This window comes from Lampris incognitus, chromosome 15 (genome assembly GCF_029633865.1).
Source record: "Lampris incognitus isolate fLamInc1 chromosome 15, fLamInc1.hap2, whole genome shotgun sequence".
Lineage (NCBI taxonomy): Eukaryota > Metazoa > Chordata > Actinopteri > Lampriformes > Lampridae > Lampris > Lampris incognitus.
In genome coordinates, this window is record NC_079225.1 from 28,559,347 (window position 1) to 28,585,373 (window position 26,027).

Consider the following 26,027-nt stretch of genomic DNA (forward strand, 5'->3'; position numbering starts at 1 on the left):
GATTAATGTAATCTCTCGGGGCTCAGAAAACCGAAGATGGCATAGCCTCCTTACTTGCATTTGGCGCAAGAAACGTTACTGCTACAACAGATATGACTAAGGGTAAGATAAAATCCAATAGGGATATAAACGACCGGGCAAAATTGACAAGGTTACCTAAAATGGGGCCTCATAAAGCCATTTGCTGAATGAGCTGGATAATAGCATTGACGCAGGACCTCCACTGCAGAGGCTTCAGTTTAAGTATATGGCCGGACAGGTATAGCAAGATTAAAGGAATGCACCAGGACATCAGTGAAATGAGTCCAGGGTGCTAAAAGCCATATGCCTATGAAAAAGAAGTAGAAAAGCAATGTAAAACAGTATATAAGGTTATATAAGGTTCAAGAGCCTTATAAAATATTCCTCTTGTAACACTGAGCATGAGCATGCATAAAGACACTCTTATGATGGTGTTTTGATAGCTCGTGGTTTTAGCATCACAAGGAAACATTAATGCAAGTAACAGAAGTTAAGAGGTGCAAAGGAGCCACAGGGAATCGTTAAGGGTCCAGCGCTTGTTAACAAAGCACTTGGACTGCATTCAATTATGAACTGGTAGTACTGAAGGTACACACTTCAGTCTGCTGTGGTGCATTTGGGACATGGGACGAAGACAATAAATTAGGCAAGAACACCCCACAAACTTGATATCCTTAATTTCCGAGCTCTGAGTCAATATCCATCTTCAATATCCAGCCGTCACGAGGGGAATACATTTGGGTAGCAACACATTGTAGCTTTACTGAACACATTGGCCTCAGCTAAAAATCTCTGAATGACTATCTTCCAACTTTCTGAAGCACAATTGTATATTTACCCTTATTGACTCATGTTATATAAAAAAATGGCCTGCGCCCAATCTTTGCTGCAAAAAACAAAACAAAACTTTGACATGTACTTGAAGACAGTTTGTGGGTATCCTTCCTCTTCTTATGCCCCCAGATCCAAAAGTAAGGGACAGAATAACTGACGGAGCAGTGTGATCCATGTTAATTGGCTTCTGCAAAAGGTTAACAGTGACAAAGCATCAGGAATAAGGTGCAACTTTCTCCTCCTCTATTTTCTTCTGTTCTATTCTCAGCAGCCTTCTCCCTTGAGGTGCAGGCACAATTATTTGGCTCACTCGCTGTGGGAGCTGTGCTGTTCATTGGTCACATGATCAGAGCACAGCAGCAAAGAGTCACATGCCTTCATGCTAGGTCACACCACATTAGGAATTAAAGCTCATGGCTACGAAGTAAAATAACACTTTTCAGTCTGCGAAGATTCTGTGGTCAGTCTATAAGTGCATGCACTGGTTCTTAGGGGGAAGCTTTGTTTGGCCCTACTGGTGTAACGCGGGCTCAAACATTCTTATGCTGAAGCAATTCAGCACCAATATCACCTAAGCATGACAGATTAAATTCATGTTTGGCGACTTGTGATTTAAGATCCAGCTCCGAGGAAGGCCTGCAGCATAATTTGCCACAGGAAGTTACGGTGAGCCCAGTTAATAATGACGTTGCAGTTATTCTAGATTTTGAATGGTGTGCAGGATTGGTTATAAAACATTGCCTGATGGGGAAAAGAGGTGGGGTGGGGGGGGTGTTTATCAAGGCAGCAGGCTACTAAGCTTGGCTGTTAGTGGAAATTGTCGATACTGAACCGCACTCTATAAGCACTTAAAATGTAAATGCACTCTCCACAGCAACAACACTGGTGATACTGTATCAGTGTCTTGGCATCACTTCAGAGCCTCTTGCACCTTTACCTGCAAAATCCAAATCTCTACTTATATAGGTTTGCAAAAGCAGTGTGATTATTTACCCAAAGAGAAGAAATGGTGCACCAAGAAAACCCCAACTGTAAATAAGAAGCTTTGAGATAAGATGCTTTTAAGAACTTGTGAACTTCATGACATTTTCAAGGCCTTTCACTTCTGATACCCCGAGTTGTCATGGAAAAAGGCTCAAATCATATTTTTGCTGGCGGCCTGTCCAGGGTATCTCCCAGCCTGCCGCCCAATGACTGCTGGGATAGGCTCCAGCATCCCTGCGACCCTGTGAGCAGGATAAGCGGTTTGGATAATGGATGGATGGATGCATATTACCTAGAAATGGATCTGCTTCATATCAGTGGCATTTGGCGACATACCTTTGCAGTGTAGTTGGAATAAGACCCGGAGTGTGCACAACAAACCTGTTGAAGTTAAACTAAGCAGGACATTATTTAACTGGAACAAAGTGCCTCAAAGGATCTCCTTTGATCTCAGCAAATTTATGTGATATAAATACCTTCTAATTAATTATGCATGCACAGAGGGATTGCTAAATCCACAGATTCGCCAGCTTTATTACTGCCCCAGTGTGCGTTTTCCTGCGCTTTCCAATTTACTACTATTTAGAGACGTTCTACATTTTCAGATTAAAATACTTCAAATTAGCCAAAATTAATCTCTAATATCAAGCCCCGCTATCAAAACAGTGAAATACAGTGCATAGGAAGATATGGGTGGACAGAATTATTAAAGAAATTAGTGCTTGACCATTTGTGCATCATCATAAAAAACACAAGTCATAATTGTGATAAAGAGGTTGAAATGTAACATTCGTTTTTTATTTAGAACAGTCCAATAAAACAGGCAATATGAAGAATAGTCCATAAAGATTTCTTTTTAAAAGGCTTTCTTTGCTTTAAAGTGGATGCAAAAGAGATAGTAATATATAATAGTAGTAATAAGGTCACTGCAATCGAAGGTAACTCTTGCAGAGTTCATGGTCCCTGATATCCCCCCAGCCCCCATTTTTAACGTGAGGGGCCACCCCGCCTGCCCCATTGGCCGGAAGTCTCTTTGTTATCAGGAGGTTTTTTGGGAACAGCTGGTTACCACTGCTCTGTAGGATATTTTCTATCTTGGTTTTTTGGCTGGCCGGCATGCAGGCCGACTTCTTGTGGTGCATGCCACAGTCCCCAGCATGGAAGACCCGGGGTGCCTCGCTTACCATGACCTTCCAGTACGAGGGCAGGCAGGCCACAGTTAGGTGTTGCAGGGACCAGTCCCAGTTGTAGTCATCATAAGTGCAGAAGGCGTCGGTGCATTGGATAAGTTTCTGGTAAGTTTCCCTGTTCAGGGCCATTCCCATGTTGTGCTCTGTGGATTTCCAGGCTTTCACCTCCACTTTATTTGCTTTGCTGGCGTAGCCAATGTGACTGTAACTTCCCAGAGAGAGGATGTCACAGTCAGCACACTGCTCTCTTTTGAGAGCTGACATAAGCCTTAAGAGATGAAAGAAGTCTGGGGACAGGAAGTGGTCTTCCTCAATCATTAGCACCAGACCCCTGTGGTCCTTCAGCGCCCGGACTCTGTCCCATACAAAGTGCAGCTTCCACCACCAGTGATGCTTGGTTTGGGAGAACTTTGCCTCACGGTAGTGGCCAAATGAGTCAGGGTACTCTGCGTTGATACAGCCCAGCTTTAAGGCGTCTTTCTTGGGAATATCTCTGGGGCAGTCTCTGGGGTCGTTACCAGGGAACTCCTGGGGGTACAGCTGGATACTGAAGGGAAAGAAGATCTGGAGGACCTGGCAGAATTCGACGGAGGCCACCACCTGATTAATCTCAGGGGACCAGAAGTCATGGCTGAATATCAGCAGTATGCTCTCAACACCTCTGGCCTTCCGCAAACTGTCCACCAACAACTTAAGGTAATCTGGCCGGTTGTGGACCTGAACCACCACAACTAGATCATCCTTTTGTCTTGCTGCCTTAAACTTCTCCTCATTTCTTATTGTCTGGTCAAAGTTGAGTTGAAAGACAATGCCACGGTACACTAGGGTTGTGTTGTCTATCTCTGGTTTGGCCACCTTTTCTTTGTCCTTCTCTTTCTCTGGGTGAGTCTCATTGGCATGTATGACGGGTGGAGGCACAGGTGCCCGACTGACAGTAGGTGTTGCCTGCACCTGGTTATTGTTGTTACCACTACTACTGCTAATGCTGCTGCTGCTACTGCTTCTTCTGGCCGTCTCCACTTCCTTGGGAAAAGATCCGTTGCTGTTCTTCTTTTGTCTTCCACTGCTCCAGAAAGCTAGACCGCAGACAACAACCACCAGGGTCAGTATCACCACCTTTCTCTTGTAGATTCGGAATCTCATGATAGGCAGTCAGCTTCTTTGCAATGCAAGAGAAGTTGATTGTAGAGAAATAGAAAAGAACAGGTTTGCAATTCCAATTGTATGCTTGATGAAGGGAGCAGGCCTGATTTTAAAAAAAAGAGCTCTTTAGGTACTAATTTGCAGAAAAGGTGAACTGCTGGAATGTAAACATGGATCCCTTTAGAACATCACTGGTGGGAGATAAATATTCCATAAGGCATGTTGGTTGCTGGGAGGCAGCAGGGTAGCAGTGTGCATGAACCCACTGAGTGAAAAAGGAAATAAAAAATAATGTTAGTAAGTAGAATTCAATGGCTCATCTATCAAAAATATTACCATTTCTAGTAAATATTACCATTTCTTGCTCTCTGCAACAAAATAACAACAAAAGGCATTACAGCAAGTGCTCAAACAATCACCCCGGCTAGTATTTACTTCACATCACTGACTGGCCAATTCTGAATTGCTCTCCACAATACTCCCATCTTTCGTTCTGTTATCTGTGGTCTCTTGCCCCCTAATTGACTATTTCATTTATCTTCCCAAGTGACCACAGGTACTGTCACAGTAAGGCATGATATAACATTATTACCATATTAAATGAGAAATTAATCCAGACGCAAGTTAATTTGCGGTGAGGCCCATAATATGTGCATATATAATACTTCTATACTTCTATATATATATAAGTGCTCTCATTTAAACCCTCACCAATGTGTAACGCATGCATACACTTTGTTTAGCATGAGACTTTAATATCTTAGTGAAACACTAAAATCAATAGCTGGTTATATAGGGGAAACTAAGAAAGGCAAATTTGCATTAGATTGTTGTGTTATGCTTGCTCCTTTCATTTAGGCACCTTATATCATAGTGAAGGGTTTCCATAACCATACACTTGCAGCTGGTGATGAGTCTTACTATGATCCCATTAAGTCAGGCATTTGTTCTCTGATCGAAACCTCAGTGTATTTAATAGCCCTCTGCATTATTTCCCCAAAACCAATAAAGTCATCGCACCATTGCAATTCTAGCCCAAGCATATTTGGGAAATTTAAACTGAAATAAAAAGCTGCGAATTGTTGTGTCCTAAACTGGCCCATTAAGAGGTTCGGTACGGACATCCGCGCTGGGGTAAAACTGGTCAGTCATCCTTCCCCCCCATCGATTTAATACGACACGTTTTCTACCAAACCCAAATGCGAGATGTGCGCAACTTACAAGCATAACAACAGATGGCAATGCAGCAATGTTTTCCAAGTGACAGCGTTATCCACACGCTAATGATAGCAGCGCACGGCTAGCAACTAGCCGTCCCTCCAAATAAACCCTTTAAAAAAAAACCCAAAAAACAAAAAACAAAACAACAACATCGTTACGACCGACAGAAACCACAGTGAACAGTCACCTAATACCGAAGCAGCCGTGGTCCTTTCAGCAAAAGTCGTCAGTAAGGTGGCGTGAAATCCTCGTTTTCCTCCATTCCTCCAATCCGGCTCCCGATGTCTGAATGAAGAGCGAACGACCTGCTAGCTAAAAAAATATCAAACACGGAACCACCGCCTGTCGCTGTCCCACAATGCACCAGTCCAGCGGGGGGGCACGGAGACCTCACATGATGCCAGACGCATTTGCATTTTTTTTTTTTTACTATTAAAGAGTCAAACACACAGAAGCATAGAGAAGACATGAGGGCTCAGTTAAAACACCACGACTCTGTAATAGGAATACAGAAAGCGTGAAGAAGACAACAGGAAATAAATATTTAATGGCGGAAAGGATAAAAACAATGTCAGGGACTAAATGCGACGGTCGACGCGTGAAATGTACGCAAAAAGAAGAAAATGAAAAGTAAACATTAGCTCATACGAGTGTCCAACTCGGCGCCCAGTTTGAAGGCTCGAACAGTCTTCTTAATGCACGTCGTATGCGTTTTCTATATAGGACTTTGCTTCCTGGTTAGATATGGAAAAGAGGGGTTTAATTTTACCTTGTATTCATCAATATAATACTTCGCCAGCAATGTTATGAGATTCCGCACACAATTTTCATTTTCTAATTTTTTTTCTTCAATAAATTGTAAATCTAAACAATAAATTTTCTAAGCAAAAGTTCTTCCGGACACAAATGGTGGCCTACGCTACTGGTCGTGTTGACCACGTGCAAGCCATCACATGAATCCTGTCAATTACGAGCTCATCATAGGATGACATTAACTTCGGCTGCCATCACTTAAGAAGTTCATCATAAGGCCGATTGCGCCTTAATGTCTATGATTAAATAGTAACCGAACACTTTTTTTAAGTTCCCCTCCAGACAAGTTTTAAAGTTTAAAAATACTCCGTGCTGATTAATGGGTTTCCCACATCAAAAAAAAAAAAACAAAAAACGGAAAAGGGGTTGGAAGCACATCTATTCTTTCTCCCTCATTGAGTCAAAGCAAAGCACCACGTTTGCGGATCTTAATTTGACGGCAACTGTTTCTGATATTTCAGTTTTTGCTATTCAGAGTTTCATTAGTTTCTTTTAATAACACGCACTATGATTGCATGTGCGTGTTATTTGGATTCATGCATCCTTAGTCACCCAGAATCACACAAAAACGTTTCAGTTCAAGTCAGAAAAAAAACAAAGATAAAGGGATGTGTGTCAAAACGCCAAGACTAAACTAAAAAACCGGGGCAACCCCCCCCCCGGCTATCTGTTCTCACATACAGAATGAGGAATGAGATGTGTTGTACGCAAACGACTGCTATGTTTTGTTTTTGTTTTTTTTACTGTTAGAGCCTACTACCGCCACCTTGAGTGTTAATGTTGCAACTACATCATACAGTTCTAGTCTGGTCACTAGTTGTTTCATCATCGCTATCGGCTCTGTGCATATCTGCAGTCCATTGACTGACTTCCAGTTAGAGCCCTGCGCGGGACTGTTTTCTCAATCCCGCTCCCGCTGGATTTCTCACCATTACCACCCGCACCCGCAATGTGCTTGTCCACTCCCGCCCGCTCCCGCAAACATTCTGACCATTCAGCCCCGCACAGTAGAGTTCAATTGATTTTGTGTCTTCTCCCGTCCCGCAGGAAAAACACATTATTTTACTGTATACTATTAATAAAGGGATGCATACCTGTCGGCTATAACGGAGCGAAATTGCGTTCTAGTGCATAATTACATTGATACTAGCGCACATTTTTATACTTATCTGTTGTATTAACTTTTTATTGTATATCAGTCAATCAATCAATCAATCAAGTTGTATTTTATAGGCTACCCTGCTTTGTTTTGTTTATGTTGTCTGATACAGTGCTACTTGTTTTGTTTTTTTACTGTTCTGTGAGGTGTCCTTGAGTGCTTTGAAAGGCGCCCACAAATAAAAATGTATTATTATTATTATTACTACAGCTCTTCCAGTGCAATAAGTACACCTATTCTAGGGCAAAATTAAACTGTGTTTATTTGACTTGTTATTTTAGAACCTATGTTGTTTGTTTTGTTGGGGTTGTTTTACATTTCCCTGTCTTACCGCACTGATCAGGGGTAGCGCTCCTCGATTCTGTTCTCCTCCTCCGCATTCATGCATGACACTTTGATCAAAAATATTGCACCATTAAACGCAACCGAAAAACGAATCGACTGCTTTGCAACAAAAAATTTTATTCATCTGATAAAAAATAAAACAAATAAAAATAAATAAGGGCAGCAACTATGTTGGCTCCACGGTCAGCGACAAACACAACACGGCCAACGAGCAGTGACGCGTCTGTTCCAAACGCACGGAGTTCCCCAAACAGCAGGTTCCTGATGTTCTCTCCTGGTTTTGACGCACCATCTAGAAACGAGACAGAAATCGTTGTTTGTGTTGGATGGTGCTGGATATGAATGATTGTGGTAATCCTCAGTCCATATATCTGTTGTGATGGCACATCCATGTTTCGATGATGGGCTTTAGCTCCGTTGCCACTGACGCCCACAGCGCCCGAGCGTCCCCCTCCACATGTCTGGATATCTTTTACATCAAACATCTTTTACATCAAATTCGCCATATTTAGCGACTACATTGACAACGTCTTGAACATACGGCCGAATGTCTCTACAGCAAAGTGCGACACATTTCTCGATTATACTTTGTGCAGAGAGAAGTGCTTTATCTTTGAAAGACAGCTTACTCTGACTGGGGAGAACGGAGCAGGTATGTCACCTCAACCCAGAGGTGCCAGACTTGTGTCCCGTTGTACGTCAACACTTTTTGCACATTTGTCGCAGTTAACAAGTCCAGTTCTTTTCTACCTTTGTCTGTCACAACTGAGAAATGTTCCCAAATATCAGACCTCCTTGCTTTGTTTTGTATTGTAATGACCAACTTTGAGTTTATTTTCAATTTCGTTTGTTGACTCCATCTTTCTTAGCGCTAGCTAAATCGCGGGACCCGCAGTTTCTTTTCTGACCACCCGCAGCAATGGCAAAACCGCCCGCTCCCGCGAAATTTGCGTTGGGGAACCTGCGGGATCCCAGTCCCAATGCAGTCCTCCACTTCCAGTTTCTACTTCAGCGGTTATACCAGTTTCCTGTTTGTTGGCGATGCCTGCAAGATTTACCATGGATAAATGTCAACAACATGCACAGAATTGTCGACAAACCTTCACTGGCACCTGCCAGCAAACGGGTGAAAAGTTTCAAGTTGTACGTATCAAGGCTTTCACCTGCACCCGTCTGTCGACAATTCTGTGCATGTGGTTGACATTTATCCATGGTAAATCTTGCAGGCATCGCGAAAAATATGCTATTGTCAATAGCACACGCCAACAGAGAGGAAACTGGTATGACCGCTGCAGTAGAAATCGGAAGTCAGTGGGCTACAGTTTCCTCGGTCCTGTTTTTACCTTCTCCCGCTCCACTTTCCGCCTTCATAGTGTAGTCAAGTTGGTTTCATAGTACTATTAGTATTATTATTACTATACCAGGCAGCAGGGCGCGCTACATGCATATTGCATTGGCGGAAACAGGTCACAGGCGTGTTATGTGCGCATGCGCGTTCCTTCCTCTTCCTTTCCGACGCCTGAGCGAAAAGAGACAAGATGGGCCATCAGCAGCTCTACTGGAGTCACCCTAGAAAATTCGGTCAGGGATCCCGATCCTGGTAAGCCCTGCATATGTTGTGTTATGTATTGCCGCAGTTTCCAGTACGAGTCAGTTTGGGGGTTAAATAAAATTTCATACACTTCAAAATTTGGTGCCGAAAGGGAACCACATGGAACCCGCGGCTGAGCTAATATGGCGGCGTAGTATGAGCGATGTTACTACGGCCGTGCCGGTGTTGCCATCGATTGCATTGAATCATTGTGTTTTCTTAATGTTCATCGAAATGCTGTTGCTTATTGTTTAATTTGAGTGTCGGTGTAAGCGCACATTTGGCTCAAGTTTTAAGGCAGTGGGGTTTTGGCTGTCTTCTGAACTGGTGTCTGGGGATAATGGTAGAGCTAACGTACCATTTGTAGCATTGCTAGCCTGTTTACTGCCTTGCTGTGTCATTGTCGTTGGCTCATGTCTTATTTTTCTTTTTCAGCCGGGTTTGCTCGAACAGACATGGTCTGATCCGTAAATACGGACTCAACATGTGCCGCCAGTGCTTCAGGCAATACGCTAAAGACATCGGCTTCGTGAAGGCAAGCATCGGCCGTCCTACATTACACCTTCATTATAGTCATGATTTCTTGTATGCGTTGTTATAAGGCGTGTCATCATCGTAAGCTAAAGGCAGATGATGGATGAGGTTTTAGGATGCTGTGCTCTGGGTGCAGGTCAACTGATATTTTCACCGTGTTGTGCACGGTGTTTATGGACATAGTTATACATTGTCGTTTATATTATCAAAAAATGACATGTATGTTAGGGTTAGTACTTCTGTCTGTGCCCCTGACCGAGGCATGGTAAGATGAACTGGATATTGGGCTATACAAATAAAATGGACTCGACTTGGTCCCCGGGCGCTGGACGGCGGCTGCCCACTGCTCCTAGCTACACGGCTAGGATGGGTTAAATGCATTGATCCCTACGGGGACCAATAGAGTATATCAATATCAAATCAAGTTTTGTTTGAGCCCAACACATGAGTTTGGTGGTAGAGGTTTGCATCAGTGATGAAATACTATTTCCGTATGGAAATAACTTTCTTCTTCTTCTTCTCCCCCCCCCCCCCCCAGCTGGATTAAATGTATCAGGAGACTGAAGATTCGTCACCCGGGCCAAACAGTCTTTGGAAGGCGAGCTGAAATGGGGAAAATTAAACTCGGCAAATAAACTTTTTTTTTTGTTCTAATAAGCCTGATTTTAAGTTTTGTGTTCGTTTTTGTTTTAAATTACTGCAGTGAGGGTGAAACTTCAGATGTATGCGTTGTTCTAACGGATGATGATTTAAGGTGATGGAAATGTGTGAGTACCATAATCAAATCGGTGCTCATAAAACAAATAATCGCCAGTCGGAATTTTATTCTTGAGAAGCATGTAACTTCCTAAAATCTTAATAAACCCATTGCCAGTTAGAGGATCACTGATTTCTGTGGGAAAAAAGTTGTGATTAAACTTAAAAGGTAAACTCTGTTTAGATGGCTAAACCCTTGCTTACTACAGCCTTGGGGGTAATTCAACCCAAAGAAGCCTTTTATAGTTAAGACCAAATTTGAAGTATTTAAGAGGAAAGAAACGACTAATCTACACCAGGTGGGAGATCAGTGCTTGTTTATAGTGGTTTAAAACTTCCCACCGCCAAGCTTTCTGCAACAAGGAAGTCTTCATTGGCTATTTAAGATTCACCATGTGAACATGATATTTTCTGCTTGAAATTAAGTCTGCTGGCACCCAGGTTACAAAAATAATGTATGACGTGCCTTTCAAGATACAAACGCAACATTTATTTTAGATGGTGGTGATCTCTTTAGCTAATGTACCATTGACCCTAAACTAATTTAAAGGGTGGAGTAATTTCTCAGATAGGAAGTTGAATCTAAAGCTGCATTTTGTGTAGAGGAAGCCATTTCCCTCAACAGTTCAACATTTATCATGTTATAGTTGTGATATTCTGCCAAAAGAATTGAACTGTGGACTATCTAGTCTAAACGCTAAAGTTTGTGTTATTGTGAGTAATCAGTATTTTTACTCCAAGCAGGTAAAGGTGATACTCTGACCTGCCTATCCCAAACCTAAGAATTGGTCTTATATACTGTTAAATTAATGAACTCTGGTGTATGGTCTCCTCGTCTCAACCAGAGTGATTATACCACTTCACTCTAAATCATACTCCCTGAAATTGGTAATCATTGTAAGTGGAGTAAGTGCGGCATAGACGGCAGACTTGAACTAGAAAATGGACGTTGGCCATGTTATACGATGGTAATTGATTTTGAGTTTTCCTCAGTCTTGGTGAACTACGAGACACTAGATGGCAGCAATACTTCACACAGTCAAGGAGGAAATAGATTTATCACAACAGTAAAATGTGCATAACACAAATGTATATCAAATGTATATCAATACACTCATATTCACCTGAATTTATCCAATATCAGATATCTGTCCCTCTTTGCCCCGTCCTATCATGCATTGTTGGAAATCTAATATAGAATTCACGTGCCAGGTCAATGAAGGAGAATTTCATAGATGGAGGTGCAAGACAGATGGAAATAATACTGGAGTACTTTAAAAGCATAGTTTCTGGTGATCCCCCACTTGACATTACACTGAATCTTTATAAAGTTACCACAAAAAAAATAATCACTCACAATACATACGTCCCCCAAAAAACAACGTTTTAAGAATAGTCACTGGAGCAGTTGTAGTACTTTCTAGCTCTTCCTATAGCAGTCATGTTATTGTTTAGAAAGATCAACATACGTCTACCAGTTTCCACAGGAGGAGAGGCTGCAAGTACACAGAAATACTGACATGATGCTGCAGATCCAAGATCAGTGACCTGTCGGTGGCTGTGAGAGACAGGTTGTATGCATCTGCATGTGCATTAATTTCAGAATGTGTGTGCCTTTGCCATGTAAGTCTGTATTGACAATTTCACAAGGTGGGTTGCTCAGATTAGATAGATACTAGGATGCAAGATAACATGTATTTTTACAGTGTGTGTGTGTGTGTTTGAGCTTTTTGTATAGAGCAAAAAAAAAAAACGAGCTAGGTGGGAAAAATGCCCGTCTAATCAACACGGCGGGAAAGCCTGTTTGATGGCGTGGGATGTAAAGCCTCAGTGCTGCTGTTTGACTGACTGCCAGACACATTGCCCAGGTCGCCCATCCATCTCCGAGATTACATGGAAAATAAATGGATTGAGAACATAGTGCCGCACTGTTGGCATGGTAACATTCCTCTGGGTTTACCTGCTTTCAACCAAGAAGCACTTCTCGCAGAGAGCTCCCTCAAAGGGCCATGAGTAAACACACCACTCATTCATGCTCCCTCTCCATCTCGACTTGAGAGAAATGTGGAAGGTTTGTCTGAAGGAATAACACAAAATAGATGGAGGGAAGTGTAGAGAAGATCAAACCGCTAGCTTTGAAAATACCAGAAGACTTTCTGCCTGCAAGCTTCACTTTATATGGTGCTGTAGATGACAAATTAAGATGATCTTCCAAAAATCATTTTTGGCTATAGTAACACAAAATATGTAATGACACTAGAAATCTGCAACCCATATGCAACCTACAGGTTCTCTTCCGAGCCCTCGTATTTCATTATATTCTTACAACAAATAAACCGCCAACAACAAATGGCTTTGAATTATTATTGCAGAATACGGAACACAAGGTTAACAAACAAGTCTACTGTTTAAGAGCCTCATTATAGGCACAGAGGACTTATGCAAACATTAATTTATCCACAATACCAAAAATCTCCAATCGTTGAAGATACTGAATATTGATCCTTTCCAGCTGAAGCTTGATTCAGGGTCGGTTCGATAACTCAGAGCCTTTTCAGCCATTTAGTCAACTCCCTACTGCACTGAATTAAAGCTAGAGTCATCTTTCGCATAGATTCCTTATATTCAGATGCAAAAATGCTGGGAAGGGAAGCTGAAAAGAAGATCTCAGCCATCTTTTAAAGTTGAAAAGGTTAAGAGAAATTCCGAATTTTATCCCAGAAAGTTGAATCTGTTCATCTGGACACAACGTTTATTGAGAGAAACGTTTCATCACTCATCTTAGTGACCTCTTCAGTCTCAACTGAATGCAGGTATCCCCACCCTTATAAACAATACAGTGGCATAATGACCGAAAACAAGTGGTTTCATATGCAAATTACCGTGAGCAATGGCCATGTGTACTATTCACAAAGGATTTGGGATTGTTTGCAATCACAGCATTGTAAAATGGTGACAGATGTACTCTTAGCCCCCCCCCCTCCCCAATTCAGGGATGGTCGGTCCCTCTTATTAACAAAGATGGTGTCTTTGACTCCCCATTCAACCTAGCGTTCCTCCCTATCAAGGATGTGCACATCTCATCCGCCACTCTACACCCATCTACAGGCCAGCGGCCACTCTTGCAAGGATGAGGATGATCACATCCTTGATAGGGAGGAACGCTGGTTTGAACACAGAATCACAGATTAGAGATCCTACAGAAGACGTAAGGACGCACCGCCATTGTTGTTCACCTGGAGCGGCCGGTGATCGCGCGCTGTCAGTAATTCAATGGCGCCACGACGAAGATTTGTCTCGTTTCAATCAATTGATTCAAATCTGTGTTCATTTATCACAAATGCAAAGCCTCGGAGAGTTAATCCGGCCTAATCGACAATAAAGAGTATTGTAACGATCACGGATGAATATGCTCGGTAGCCCTTGGCTAACAGATCTGACCCTTTAGTCGAGCGGTCAGCGAAGTCTCCCGCTGTACGGGTTCGCGTCCCGGCCGCGGTAGTTCCGGTGGTTGCCCCCCAAATTCGCTACAGTATTAAATAACACCCATTATTAGTAGCGACTTAGGCACCGTTTGTTCCGTAATATCAGCAAAGAAGCGATCTCAACGGAATCTTACCATTTCTTCTCAGCCCCTTGGTTTACAAATCTCAGAAATATCACTCAAATCGAGAGAATATTTTTTTTACTGTGATGCAATAGAAAAAAAGACGTCATGTGAGAGTCATGTGTCATTGCCACACAGCTCCTTTATTTACAATGATTTCAGCGAAAAATAATAAGACCAAACTCAAATTGATGGAAAATCGTCTGCTTTTGTACAACACACAGGTGTCAACGATATAAGACACTTGTTCGACGTTCCACATATCTGACATCCCATTGTCCCAGACGTCCCGACATCCCGAAAACTCTGCTGAATGTCGCGATCCAAGACTCGAGTCACTATGTCTTGCACCACCACGAACTACTGAAACAAATTGATGAGATAATAGTTTTTTCAAGTCGCAATATTTGTCTCATCTCATCTCATCTGTGGCAGCAAGCTAAGTAGGGCACTCCAGGCTTCCCTCACCGCAGCACGCCTTGGGATCTCCCAGCTCCTCCTGGGGGATCCCAAGGGCGTTCCCAGGCCTGATTGGACATGTAGTCCCTCCAGCCAGATCTGGCTTTACCGGGTCGACTCACACTCACAATATTTGTAATCAAATAAAATTTAGCAAATTTCTTTAGTCTTGTCAAATATGAAACCAAAATGTATTGGAGGAAATCGTCAGTCAGCGGGCATCTTATTCGCAATGGCGATTTCATCTGTCTTCAACACAGCTTCAATCTGCTGCCGCAAATCAGTCTCATTTTGTTGGTACTTGCGAATCCGGTCCTCAAGTCCAAGAGCTTTCCTCTTCCACCAGTAACACTCACTGCGCGCCTCAGCCAGCTTTTTCCGAGCTTGAGCACATGTTGTCTGCAACTCAGTGTGCTGGTCGTTGGAGCAAGGAAGAGCCACGGAAGAGGATGCGTTTTGTGCGTTTTGAGGATTTTCGGAGAGTGATGGAGAAGAATTCATTTGAAGGGAGCACTGGCAAATGACCGTCGTCATTTCACTCCACTTTTGCGTTTCTTAGCAGGCGGGTCTGGTCGGTCTTTAGGGGGGCGTCGTGTTGGCAAAAGAGGGAGCGGAGGATTGGGAACATTGGATATTGCGGGAGCAGCTTATGGGAGGAGGTTGCACGTTGTGATGTCAGCTGGACAGTTGTACGCGGCGGACTCGGAAGCGAAGCCAGCACAGCTGTGAGAGAATCACGAGAGAATTTAGAAAATTAGAAACAAGTTTAAGTCAAATTCCCAGACATGATTCAACATGATTTCATTTGTAAAACCGTTTGTAAAACTTCCTGGTTCAAAATGATAAAAGATCATAATAACATGAATAGCTTCTTATTAAAAAAAAAACAAAAAAAACGAGTGTAGAGAAATAAAATAGACTAACCTGTTTCGATTTCACATTTCCAAGGTTCGGGTCCGCCCTTCGCGCATTCTGTATCCACTTCTGAAATTTACCTGAAATTTACGGGTGCTACTTAAAACGTTACATTTGGCACCATGTTGTTTTCAAAAATGACGCAACGACGTCATGAAAGGTCGCCGTGTCCTTTCATGACCCCCCCTCCCCCGCGCCCAAACCCACTCTCAACTCTTAGCAATAGCACGTGCAATAGGACGAAAATAACATTTAATTAAAGATAAGATACTCACAGTTCACGTTTTTTCCACAGGATCGGGAAACCTATGGAATCGGACGATTGTACCCGTCCTCGGCTCGATGGTGTCTTTGCTGTTACTGCTGCAGTGGGTGCCATGGCAGCAATTAGCCCCTTTACGAACGACAACAGCATTTCGAAACTCATTATGACCGACAATCCATAAAAACAGTGCGAAAACACGCAAATTTCACAATATTTAGATTTTAGCTCCCGTCGAACAGTAATGGCGGCGGTCCAGTGACGTCACGTTACGTCTTACACGTCGCGAACGTCATTGGTACTTCTGTAGGATCTCTATTCTGTGGGTTTGAATGGGGAGTCAAGGAGGCCATCTATGTGAAGAGGGAACGACCATCCCTGAAATCGAGGGGTGGAGTACATCAGCCACCATCTTACAATGCTGTGATTGCAAACATCCCAAATCCTCTGTGAACAGTACACATTGACGCTGTGGTCAGGGCAATTTGCATAAGAAACCGATCGTTGTTTTCGTTCGTTATGCAACTATATTGTTTATAAGGGTGGGGATACCTGCAGTCAGTGGAGACTGAAAAGGTCTCTAGTGATGAAACGTTTCTTTCAATAAACGTTGTGTCCAGATGAACTATTTCAGCTTTCTGTGATTTCTTTACCTGAATTATTGAGCATGCACGAAGACATTCAGAATTTTATGGACTGAGGGAACATTTTTTGAAATGTGCTGCATAAACTGAAATGTTCATTGTGGCTTGAAATCCCTTCAAAGATAAGGAGATGCTCTGCACTCAAACCTCACTGCCACTGTGTCATTTCATAGTATAAGTAGTGAAAGTGCAGAGCTGAAATGCAAGAAGAAAAGGAAAAAAAAAAGAGAAAAAAATGCACATCAATTTTCAGGGCTCGGTAGATGACAAAAGAATAGCTTGCAAAATACTTTTGGGATCCTGAATGTACTAGGCTTCATATGGCTTGATTTCATAAATTACACGGTGCTTCCAAATTAACACATCAAACATTACATATCTACACTCAGCAGCTCCAATTTGAAGGCCTTGGGAGCAGAGTTTGCTCATCTTTTCCAGCTAGGCCTTTACTTCACTCACTTTTCAAGTTCCCCCTCTTTCCCAGAATAAGTATTCTTGAGAGAAAAGTCATAAACTATTCAAGACTCGCTTTTCATTCTCTCCAAACGCCATGAACTGTGCCTCCATCTCAATCGTGGGTTATGTGTGCGCCATAGTTTCTAAGTCCAGCTTTAGTTAATACTGCACATTATGTGCTATTTCAGATATTAAGGGATTCGGCCCCTCCAGTTAACTGGCTGCAGTTTCAAATATGACATCAAGCCATCCTTTGCATAACTGTCTGACGTTGTAAATCACTGCCTTCCAGGGGAAAATCTCCTGCAATAATAATTTGCACCTAGGGGGGCAGTAGTGCACCGTAACTGAAGTGTGGAAACTGCAGGATCGGAGCATAGAGAGGCATACTGACTGGTGGATTGTGCCGCTCTGCACCCTGGGGGGGAGCTCTCCAGCCATTGCTGAAAAAGAGATGCAGAATGGTTAAGACCCAGCCTTGATATGGCCGTCAGCCGGGGTATATCTAATTGAATACTCCACGCCATTTGAAGTGCAGCGTACGGTCGGAGCAGACAGAGAGGCCTATCCGCGGTAGGAGAGCAGCCTTGGCCAAACAAACAAACAAAAGGAAAAAAAAAGAAAAAGGAAAAGATGAGTCAAAGCGTGAACATATAAGATGATCAAACGGATGTTCTCAGATCTTTGCCCTGCATCTGTCCTCTGCCGCTTTCTCTATGCATGTGTGGGTTGCTGGTCGTCTCTGCATGTGTGTGGAAGACAGACGAGTTTGTGAACCTGTCACATCACAGCCATAAGCTTCGGGTCACCAAACAAGGTGTGAGGAATGCATGGGTGGGTGGGGTTGGGGGGGGCATGGTGAGGGGTGAGGACCGTTTCGGTACCAACGTTATACCCGTGAAATATCCTAATGAACGGCTAGGTAGACAATATTAAACAATGAAGGTGACTGATCCCCGTTTGTTCACACTGGTGTAAAAATGGGGATACGACAGAGGGTTTTTGTTTTTTGGGAGTGGATTCAAGTGAGACAGACATGCTGACAGGGCCCCTGATGAGTCAATGGGATATAGTATCACGGTGGAGGTGGTCTGTGGTGGTTTCGGGATGAAACTTAACCTGCTTGGCAGAGCGCAGTGCTCAGGGGCATCAGCAGAAAATGTTACTCATAAATGGAAAAGATCAAATGGTGACATTTAGCAATATGCAGAGAAATGGTGTCATGGAGGACCTGGTCTTTCAGTTCACCCCTGGCTAAGAAGATGTGATGTTCTGTCAGCATTGTTATTTATGTCTGGTACAGGTCATGGCTGGAAAATCAAGACATATACTTTACTTTACTGTGTGTGGGGGGTCATAATCCCCCTCTACGGTCCGCTGTACATATATGAATTGGGCCAAGGACATGAACATATGTATGTTCTGAATACTTCTGGGCCTTTGCTTGTCACCATGAGACTGGACGTAACCATAACTCTTAACGTAATGTAGAGATTTCTGCCCCTAACCGTAAATGTGAATGCCTTTTTGTACATCGGTTTGGATGTTAACCTTTTAATTTACAATGCTCAGGCCCAGTACCATCCGTGATGAAATTGTTCATTCCCTCCTTTATGAAACATTAAGACAACCGGAGCGGCGTGGAATACTTAGCGTGATCTATGTGGGGCTGTTAACATTATATCCAAATGCGCATTGAAAACATCCGGGGAGGATCGGCACGAGTGGATTTCTTGCGATCAGCCAGAGTAGTGAGATGAGGGGGAAAGAAAAAAAAGGATCTTGTTAATCCTACTGATGTTGCTTTGCACACATGAACATGATACAACTGAATGAAGTTGCTGCAGTGTACGTAAACGATCAAACATAGGAGTGAAACGCTGCAAAGTTTCCTGCCACCCACCGTCCTTATTAGTAGTTGCTAATTCTTTCCACTGTCTCCAGTTGTGAAATGTCTGTGGCCTTGCCATTCAGTTGTCACGGTCTGCTACTGCCGGGCTTCACAGGCTTTCTATTCACATGTCAATGCGAGCACTTATAGTCCGGCAGAGAAAATGAACTGTCACACGTGTTTAATGGTTAAAAGTGACTGCTTGTTTCCGTGACAACGCTTCTACCAATCAGGGTGGGGAGATTACTCTGGAAGTTTGGCATCGGAGCCAGGTGAAAGTATCGTTTCCTGAACATTTGTCTTTCTTTTTTTTTCACATTTTGAATTTTAAGAAGAGGTAATTGTGTCGAGGACGGTGCACCAGGTCTGTGTGACAAAGGGATACTGAGTGAACATGTGGCAGATGAAGTTTTGTCAATGCAGTGTTGAGAGGGGACTCAAGGGGAACAGTTTAGAGACAGAAGCTCGGATACAGTACAACTCCAACCCGACCATCACCATTATGGTTGTAGCTATTACGCAGCATCTTTATGGACCGGCCTCGCATGTCAGGAGATGGCTGCCATCAGAGCAGAGATGGCCACTTTCCTCGAGAGAGAGATGGGGGGGAGAACATAGCTGCTAATTTTGGACCGCAAACTGCGGCCCTTGAGTCATCCAACTTTTATAGTCCCTCTCTGTTGTCGAATTCAGAAAGATGGCTGCCACAACAGAAGGGCCTCCTTTCTCAGATTGCATGAGCACAATGGACAAGACGAGCAATTTCATAAATCAAATGACCCCTTGACCATATGATTGAAATAATCTGTGACTGATGCAGATGGTGAGCACTCAAAGCTGTATTTGAAATGCAAATCTGCCAGCACCGGTCGTGGAACTGTTGACCCCTCTTTTACCGTCTCTCTATGACCTACCTTTCTGACCCTCCACCACTCACTGCAGATGATTTTTTTTTTCAGTGCAAGAGCTTTCCCTTCAAGGACACCTATATCAAGATGATGGCTTTCCAAGAGGCTGCCTCGACAGAGGACTCCTCAGCCTTTCAAAGCCGCAATTTTAATAACAATGATGTGTTCCTGCCAGGAAACGGCGCCTTTAATGGAGGGTTATGTAAATCCTCCGCATCTATTATTCCGGGAATCGACGATACGCGGCCTATGCATTTTGTTATCCCTTGAAATCACTTTGTGTTCTTGTGGTGATTTTGCACTGCTTCAGGCATCCAAAGAGGCAGCGTACGAATATTGAAAATAGTTAGTGCCAAGAGTGCCGGATTAAGATGACGGCCAGAAGAAGGAGAGTAAAGTGCATTGTTGTTTGGTGTTGAGATATGTCTGTCCCTGCGGATTCAGCCTTTGTTTGCCTGCGGCAGCAAGACCTGCCCACTCTCAGCCATGTGCGCTTCTGCGGTGGGATAGAGAGGCCTCGTTCTAGGCCTGTCGATTTCCGACTGTCCACCCACTGAAGAATCGGATGCCAGTTAAGATGACGCAGGGTCCGCATATTTAATAAGCCACAAGGTATCAGCAGACCGGGCTGTGGTGCGCGTAATTGAGAGTGATAGTTATCAGCGAGGGCCAGGTCCCCATTGATTAGGTGTGTGTATAAACAGATGGAGAGATCAATGGAGACCATTCAACAGAAATTATAAGCATTTTGATGGGCGCTGATGGACGACGCTGACGTTTAAGAGGAGTTATGGATTCAAATCAGGGCTCTGTGTTGGCCATGGATAGATAGAGTCACTGCCACCGCCAAAAATGACTTTTCATAATATTGCCAGTCTTACAGCTTTCACAACTGCTCTGGCTACATCTGCTATTTACGCTTCCAGGAATTCTTCCAGGAATTCTTCCATATCGTTTCCAAAATAATCACTCCTTATTTTACTACTAATGCTACTACTAGTATGTCAATGCTTCTGCTAAGGCTGCAACTAATTTCTGTATGGCTATTATGACAGTAATCTCCCCCCCCCCCCCCACTTTTTCTCCCCAGTTGTATCCGGCCAATTACCCCACTCTTCCGCGCTGTACTGGTCGCTGCTCCACCCCCTCTACCAATCCGGGGGGTGGCTGCAGACTACCACATGCCTCCTCCGACACATGTGGAGTTGCCAGCCACTTCTTTTCACCTGACAGTGACAAGTTTCACCAGAGGGACGTAGCGAGTGGGAGGATCACGCCATTCCCCCCAGCCCCCCCCCGAACAGGCACCCTGACCAACCAGAGGAGGTACTAATGCAGCGACCAGGACACATAACAACATCCGGCTTCCCACCCGCAGACACAGCCAATTGTGTCTGTAGGGACGCCCGACCAAACCAGAGGCAACACGGGGATTCGAACTGGGATCCCTGTGTTGGTAGGCAATGGAACAAACTGCTACGCTACCTATACATAAACAATCTCTGTGGGCCCCTTCCCTCTTTTGTCTCTCACACATCACTTTTTTGAGTTCTAGCATACTGTATATCATTTACAATCACAGTACGGTAATCTATTTTAACCTAACTTAACCTAACTTAACTAGCCTGCAGTGATTGAAAAAATGTATAGTATCACTTCAAACTTTGATGCATCTTAGGGTACTGATGCTGACACCCATGATGCTTATTCCACAGTAAATGCCCATTGATGGGATTTCTTGTTTGCGAAGTCATTGATTAGCTCTTTAATGTCCAATTGTTTTGCTAATCGGCTTTCAACTGAGAGTAGTGCCAGGCTGTTCAGCCTCTCCTGGGACATCGTTGATCTGCGGTAGTTTTTAACTAGTTTTAACTTGTTGAAAGCCCGTTCACCCCCAGCAGCAGTCACAGGCAGTGTGCAGAAAATCCTGAGTGCTATACAAGTTTCTCCAAAAATACTCTGCAGCTGCATCTTATATAGATGGCATTAAGGAGCTCAAGAGGGGACAGGGTATGAGAAAACGTGACGCCATATATTGTGCTCAGGTGCAGCATTTCATTTTCAAATTCAGCTGTGAGATCATTTTCGTATGTTCTCGACAGTGCCTGGCATGTTGTCTTTATCTGCTCTTCAGTCATCTGTGTCAGCTTCAGAATAGGTGCAAAATGTTTCACATATACAGGGGGGCTGTATATGTGAAGCGTTTCTGTTTCTGTTTAAACTGAGGGCCATGTGTTTCATGTTAAGCTAGGTAATGTTCATAGATATAATTTCATATGACATTGTAGCTATGATACTGATAAATGTATGATACTGCGTGTGCTGCAGTACTAGCTAGCTAGCTAACTCCTACAGTGTTCAAGTAGGGGTTAAGCCTAGCTGTGGTAGTAGGAGTTTGCTAGCCACCTTTCTTTTAAAAGCTCCTAGCTAACCTTTCTTTTGGAAGAAATTACTCAACAGTTGTTTTCCCTCATTTTACCTTCTCTCCCTTTCCTTTTTTGGAACCCAGATTTTGCTTTCTTTGAGAAAGACATGACCCTGTGCTTGTACTTGTATCAGTAGTCACTCGTGACAGGACTAGATGAGCTGCATTCAGAGATGCTCATGAGGGGCGGACGAAACCATTTTACACCTTTTGTAAGGGGTGAGAGGGGCCTCAGAGAACCTCCACTATTTTCGTTCAGTCCCTCAACCGATGTTGAGCCAATTTTAACTGAAGTTATGACTCTAATTAGTTAGAAATAAAAATTTGCAAACCAAAACAAACTTTTAATTCCAGGCTTCCTGAGGGCCCCCCTCCCTTCTGGGCCCTGTTAGGTCCTTCCCCTTTCCCCCCCACTACGACGCCGCTGGCTCCACTACTATGTCTGTTCTAGTATTTCTACAACCAGTCCCACTCCCAGTAAGGAAATACAGCATTTGAACCATTCTATGTGTCTATCCGGTCCCTGAAGAGATAGGAGGCAATTCTCCATGATTTTACTGTCCTAAGTGAATTTTAATGGGAAGAATAAAGTTCTGATAATTTCTTGGCCCACTCATCTCACCACCAACAGATAGATTACTTTATTAGCCAATTTACATTTAAATAGCTATTAGACATTTACAGTTTATTGTTAAGAGTAACCTATGAGCGTCATGTCATCATCATCATCTCTCTCCTGAACATATTTCTCTAGATCATTAAACATAGATTTTAGGGCAGTGCTTGATCACCCCTCCCGATGTTATTGAAAAAAAAAGAAAGAAAAAAGATTGCAGGTATGGCTGGGTGAATAGTTGCAGGAGTCGAGTTTAAAGTGACTGACTCATCTGTTGGCTCTTAACATTCAATGTCACAATGGGAAAGGAGAGTTTTGGGCGGATGGCAGTGAAACGGAATAAGGTTGGTGACAGTCACTGGATGAGGGTGGGGGTGGGTGGAGGGTGTTGAGGTGGTGGGTTAGGGCGGCGATGACGGCGAGCGAGGTGAGGCAGGCTGGACCCGGTGCACTGCACGATAAGGTTTCTGCATGGCTGTGGACAGCAATGGGGGTGGTGGAGATTGCAGGAGAGTGCTTATCTGCCCATGTCAGGGTCTATCAGCATCTGTCATGTTTACTCCTCAGGTGTGCTGGCTGCTGGATGACCGCTCTGCCAGGGCTCCTTCATATCAGCCAGCTGAGAGCTAACTGGGAACACAAACAGAAACCCACCCACTGCACCCTGTTCAACCTCACCTCCTCTACCGGACACCTTGTCTTCTTCTCTCTCCCTCTCTAGCACTCTCTCTCCCTCTTTCGACCACTTCAACCTGCGTTGGCCTTGCACAACCTACTGTGTCATTCTTCTTCATCATGCTTTGCATTTCATAATGCCACCTACCACCACTCTTCCCACCAAGCTTGGAGTGTATGCAGATAATCATAGCCTACAAATACATATCAATCGACTCCACTGAGGAAAAAAAAAAGAAAAACTTTTGGTCAATCCACTGCACCATTATCTGATAAATTGCTATCATAGATTCAGTCCATTTCCTTTGGTTGAAGTTGATAACTGCCTCTCTCGAATGACATGAATGACACTCTGTGAAAATGTAATTCATCCTGGGTGTTTCCAAGCAGAGTGCAAGACAAACGTGTGTGAAACACAAGGAGGGAAGGAGAAAGTGTCAGAGAGGGACAAAGAGAGAGATTTGAAAGAGATTGTCAAAATGTCGCAGGTGCAAATGTCAGGAGTGGAGAGGTGGAGAGGAGTCAAACTGAGCAAGAGCAGGAGGCTGAAGCTGTAATTAGTGTCTGTGAATCACTCCGAATGGCCCTTGTGTGATGTCACCAACCTCTGGATCCACTATTGAGGACAGGTGTTACTGGGGTTACTGGCACATCCTGCACTATGGCCTTTATGAGGAACATGTACTCTGCTGTTTTTACAGCCATGCAGCCTCTCGTCTCCAGGCATCAACTCCGGCTCTGCCAGCTGTAATGACCTCATCATTATTTTTGGGGTCACACTGATGCCTACTACGACTGGCTGCTAATGTGTGTCCGCATGTGTGTCTGTCTGTCTGTCTGTCTGCGTTTGTGCGTCTGCAGTTGAATATTTTGCTAGTCTGCGTGCACATGTGACCGTGCCACCTTGCGCCGTGTGCATCTCTTATCTCTGACAAAGCATACGAGCAGGCAGCAGCTGCTACATGACTGACAGTGGAGTCAGAACTGCCATAGCAAATGCAGCCTGCCGGACCATCTTGCCAACAAATCAGCGTAACGTTGACACAGCTCAGAGTAACATATAAGTAGAGCCCTCTGTGTGTCCATTTTCTGTGAGACAGACCGGCAGGATTCGTGTCACGCTGTTCGCTCCTCCGTGTGGTTTCGCAGGGTGACTGACAGCGAGCCACGGTGTCAGGGTGTGCTCGGGAATCCCAAACACCCACTTGATCTCATGAACCTGCATAACAAATGGTTCCCGACAGAGCCACAGACATGGGCAGTGCCGTATGAGATGGAAAGGTTGAGAAATTAGGACAGCTCACGCAGAATATTGAACACGAAATACCCTGAAGTACGCCGCGGGTCAAAACTCATGAAATTGACATGAGGTTTGGAACCACTGGAACCGGGGTAAATCTGAACTGTAATCTGCAATCATTCTTTTTTTGTAGGAGTTTAATGATATGTTCTGTCACTAAAAGAGCTTGGCATGAATTTGGGGGATTGTTTCTGCATATGTCCCACATATCTGAGGGACACCGTGCATCAGGAGGTGCTGATGCAAGAAACATGCAGAACCAATGGTGCAGTGTTTCTGCATGATATGTGTTGCTCAGGTAATATGAACAAAAATACTACCCACCATTTGATGGTGAAAATATCCAGGGTCCTGTTTTTTCAGCTCTGATGAAATTATTAAGTTCAACATCTCAACTTTTCAAATTCTCTACCTTGGAGTCTTTCACTTTTCTCTTTCTGCCTTTATGACTTTATGTCTTTATGTATTTAAATATGTCTATGAGAAATGCTGTTGCTGGTCTTGTAAAAGAATTTATTTAGTTTTTAAGAAACTCTGTTCTTCCATCGTTTACATACCAAGCCTTCTGAAAAGACTTTCATGTACCACCTGTTTGTCTTCCAAATGTCCCTTCCCCATGAGCATTTGTCTCCGATTCTTTACTGCATATTTGATATTTATGACCCTTTGTATCCCAACTACCTTTCGTTCTCTCGCTCTATAATCTTGTAAGAAACCTTCAACTTTAAGAGAAGCATCAATTCTCTTCCGCATGTATGTGTTTTTCAACTGAATGATTAACAGTGTTTTCTTTATAATTTGATCTATCTTTATTGTATTGTTTTTTTTTATAAATAAATTTACTTCTTTGCAAAGTCGTGTTATTTGGTCTGTGATGGCCTGGTGGCCTGTCCAGGGTGTCTCCCCGCCTGCCGCCCAATGACTGCTGGGATAGGCTCCAGCAACCCCGCAACCCTGAGAGCAGGATAAGCGGTTTGGATAATGGATGGATGTTATTTGGTGTAATTTCAATGAAAATAATTGGCGTCGGCAGGATTTGAAGATCCGGTACTTTTTCCATCACTACGGAGAAAAAGGTTTAATTGAGTCGGCTCGTTGTACAGAAGGTAAGGCATTATCCTTCCCCTTCTTCTCTGTTTTTGTTTGGATGGAGTTTGGGTGATCCGTTGAAACGATGGTTAGATTTTAAGGCTGTTACTGCTTCAGTGCATGGAGCATACACTGATCAAGCAACTGAGAGAAAAAAGAACAAGGAAATCAGGTATACCTGTGATATAT

The 26,027-nt window shown here is 43.5% G+C and overlaps 2 protein-coding genes across 2 annotated transcripts; one reads left to right on the forward strand and one right to left on the reverse strand.

Moving 5' to 3' along the window:
• Positions 1-2,607: 2,607 nt before the first annotated feature.
• Positions 2,608-5,695, reverse strand: mgat2 (alpha-1,6-mannosyl-glycoprotein 2-beta-N-acetylglucosaminyltransferase). Its single transcript, XM_056294873.1, has 2 exons — positions 5,581-5,695; positions 2,608-4,437 (listed from the first exon to the last, which is right to left on the reverse strand). The coding sequence occupies exon 2, from the start codon at positions 4,170-4,172 to the stop codon at positions 2,763-2,765; it is 1,410 nt and encodes a 469-aa protein (XP_056150848.1). The 5' UTR covers positions 4,173-4,437; positions 5,581-5,695; the 3' UTR covers positions 2,608-2,762.
• A 3,460-nt stretch (positions 5,696-9,155) lies between these two features.
• On the forward strand, positions 9,156-10,498 carry rps29 (ribosomal protein S29). The gene is made up of 3 exons (XM_056294643.1): positions 9,156-9,310; positions 9,737-9,836; positions 10,374-10,498. Exons 1-3 carry the CDS (start codon positions 9,249-9,251, stop codon positions 10,380-10,382), a joined length of 171 nt encoding a protein of 56 aa, XP_056150618.1. The 5' UTR covers positions 9,156-9,248; the 3' UTR covers positions 10,383-10,498.
• The last annotated feature ends 15,529 nt before the right edge of the window (positions 10,499-26,027 follow it).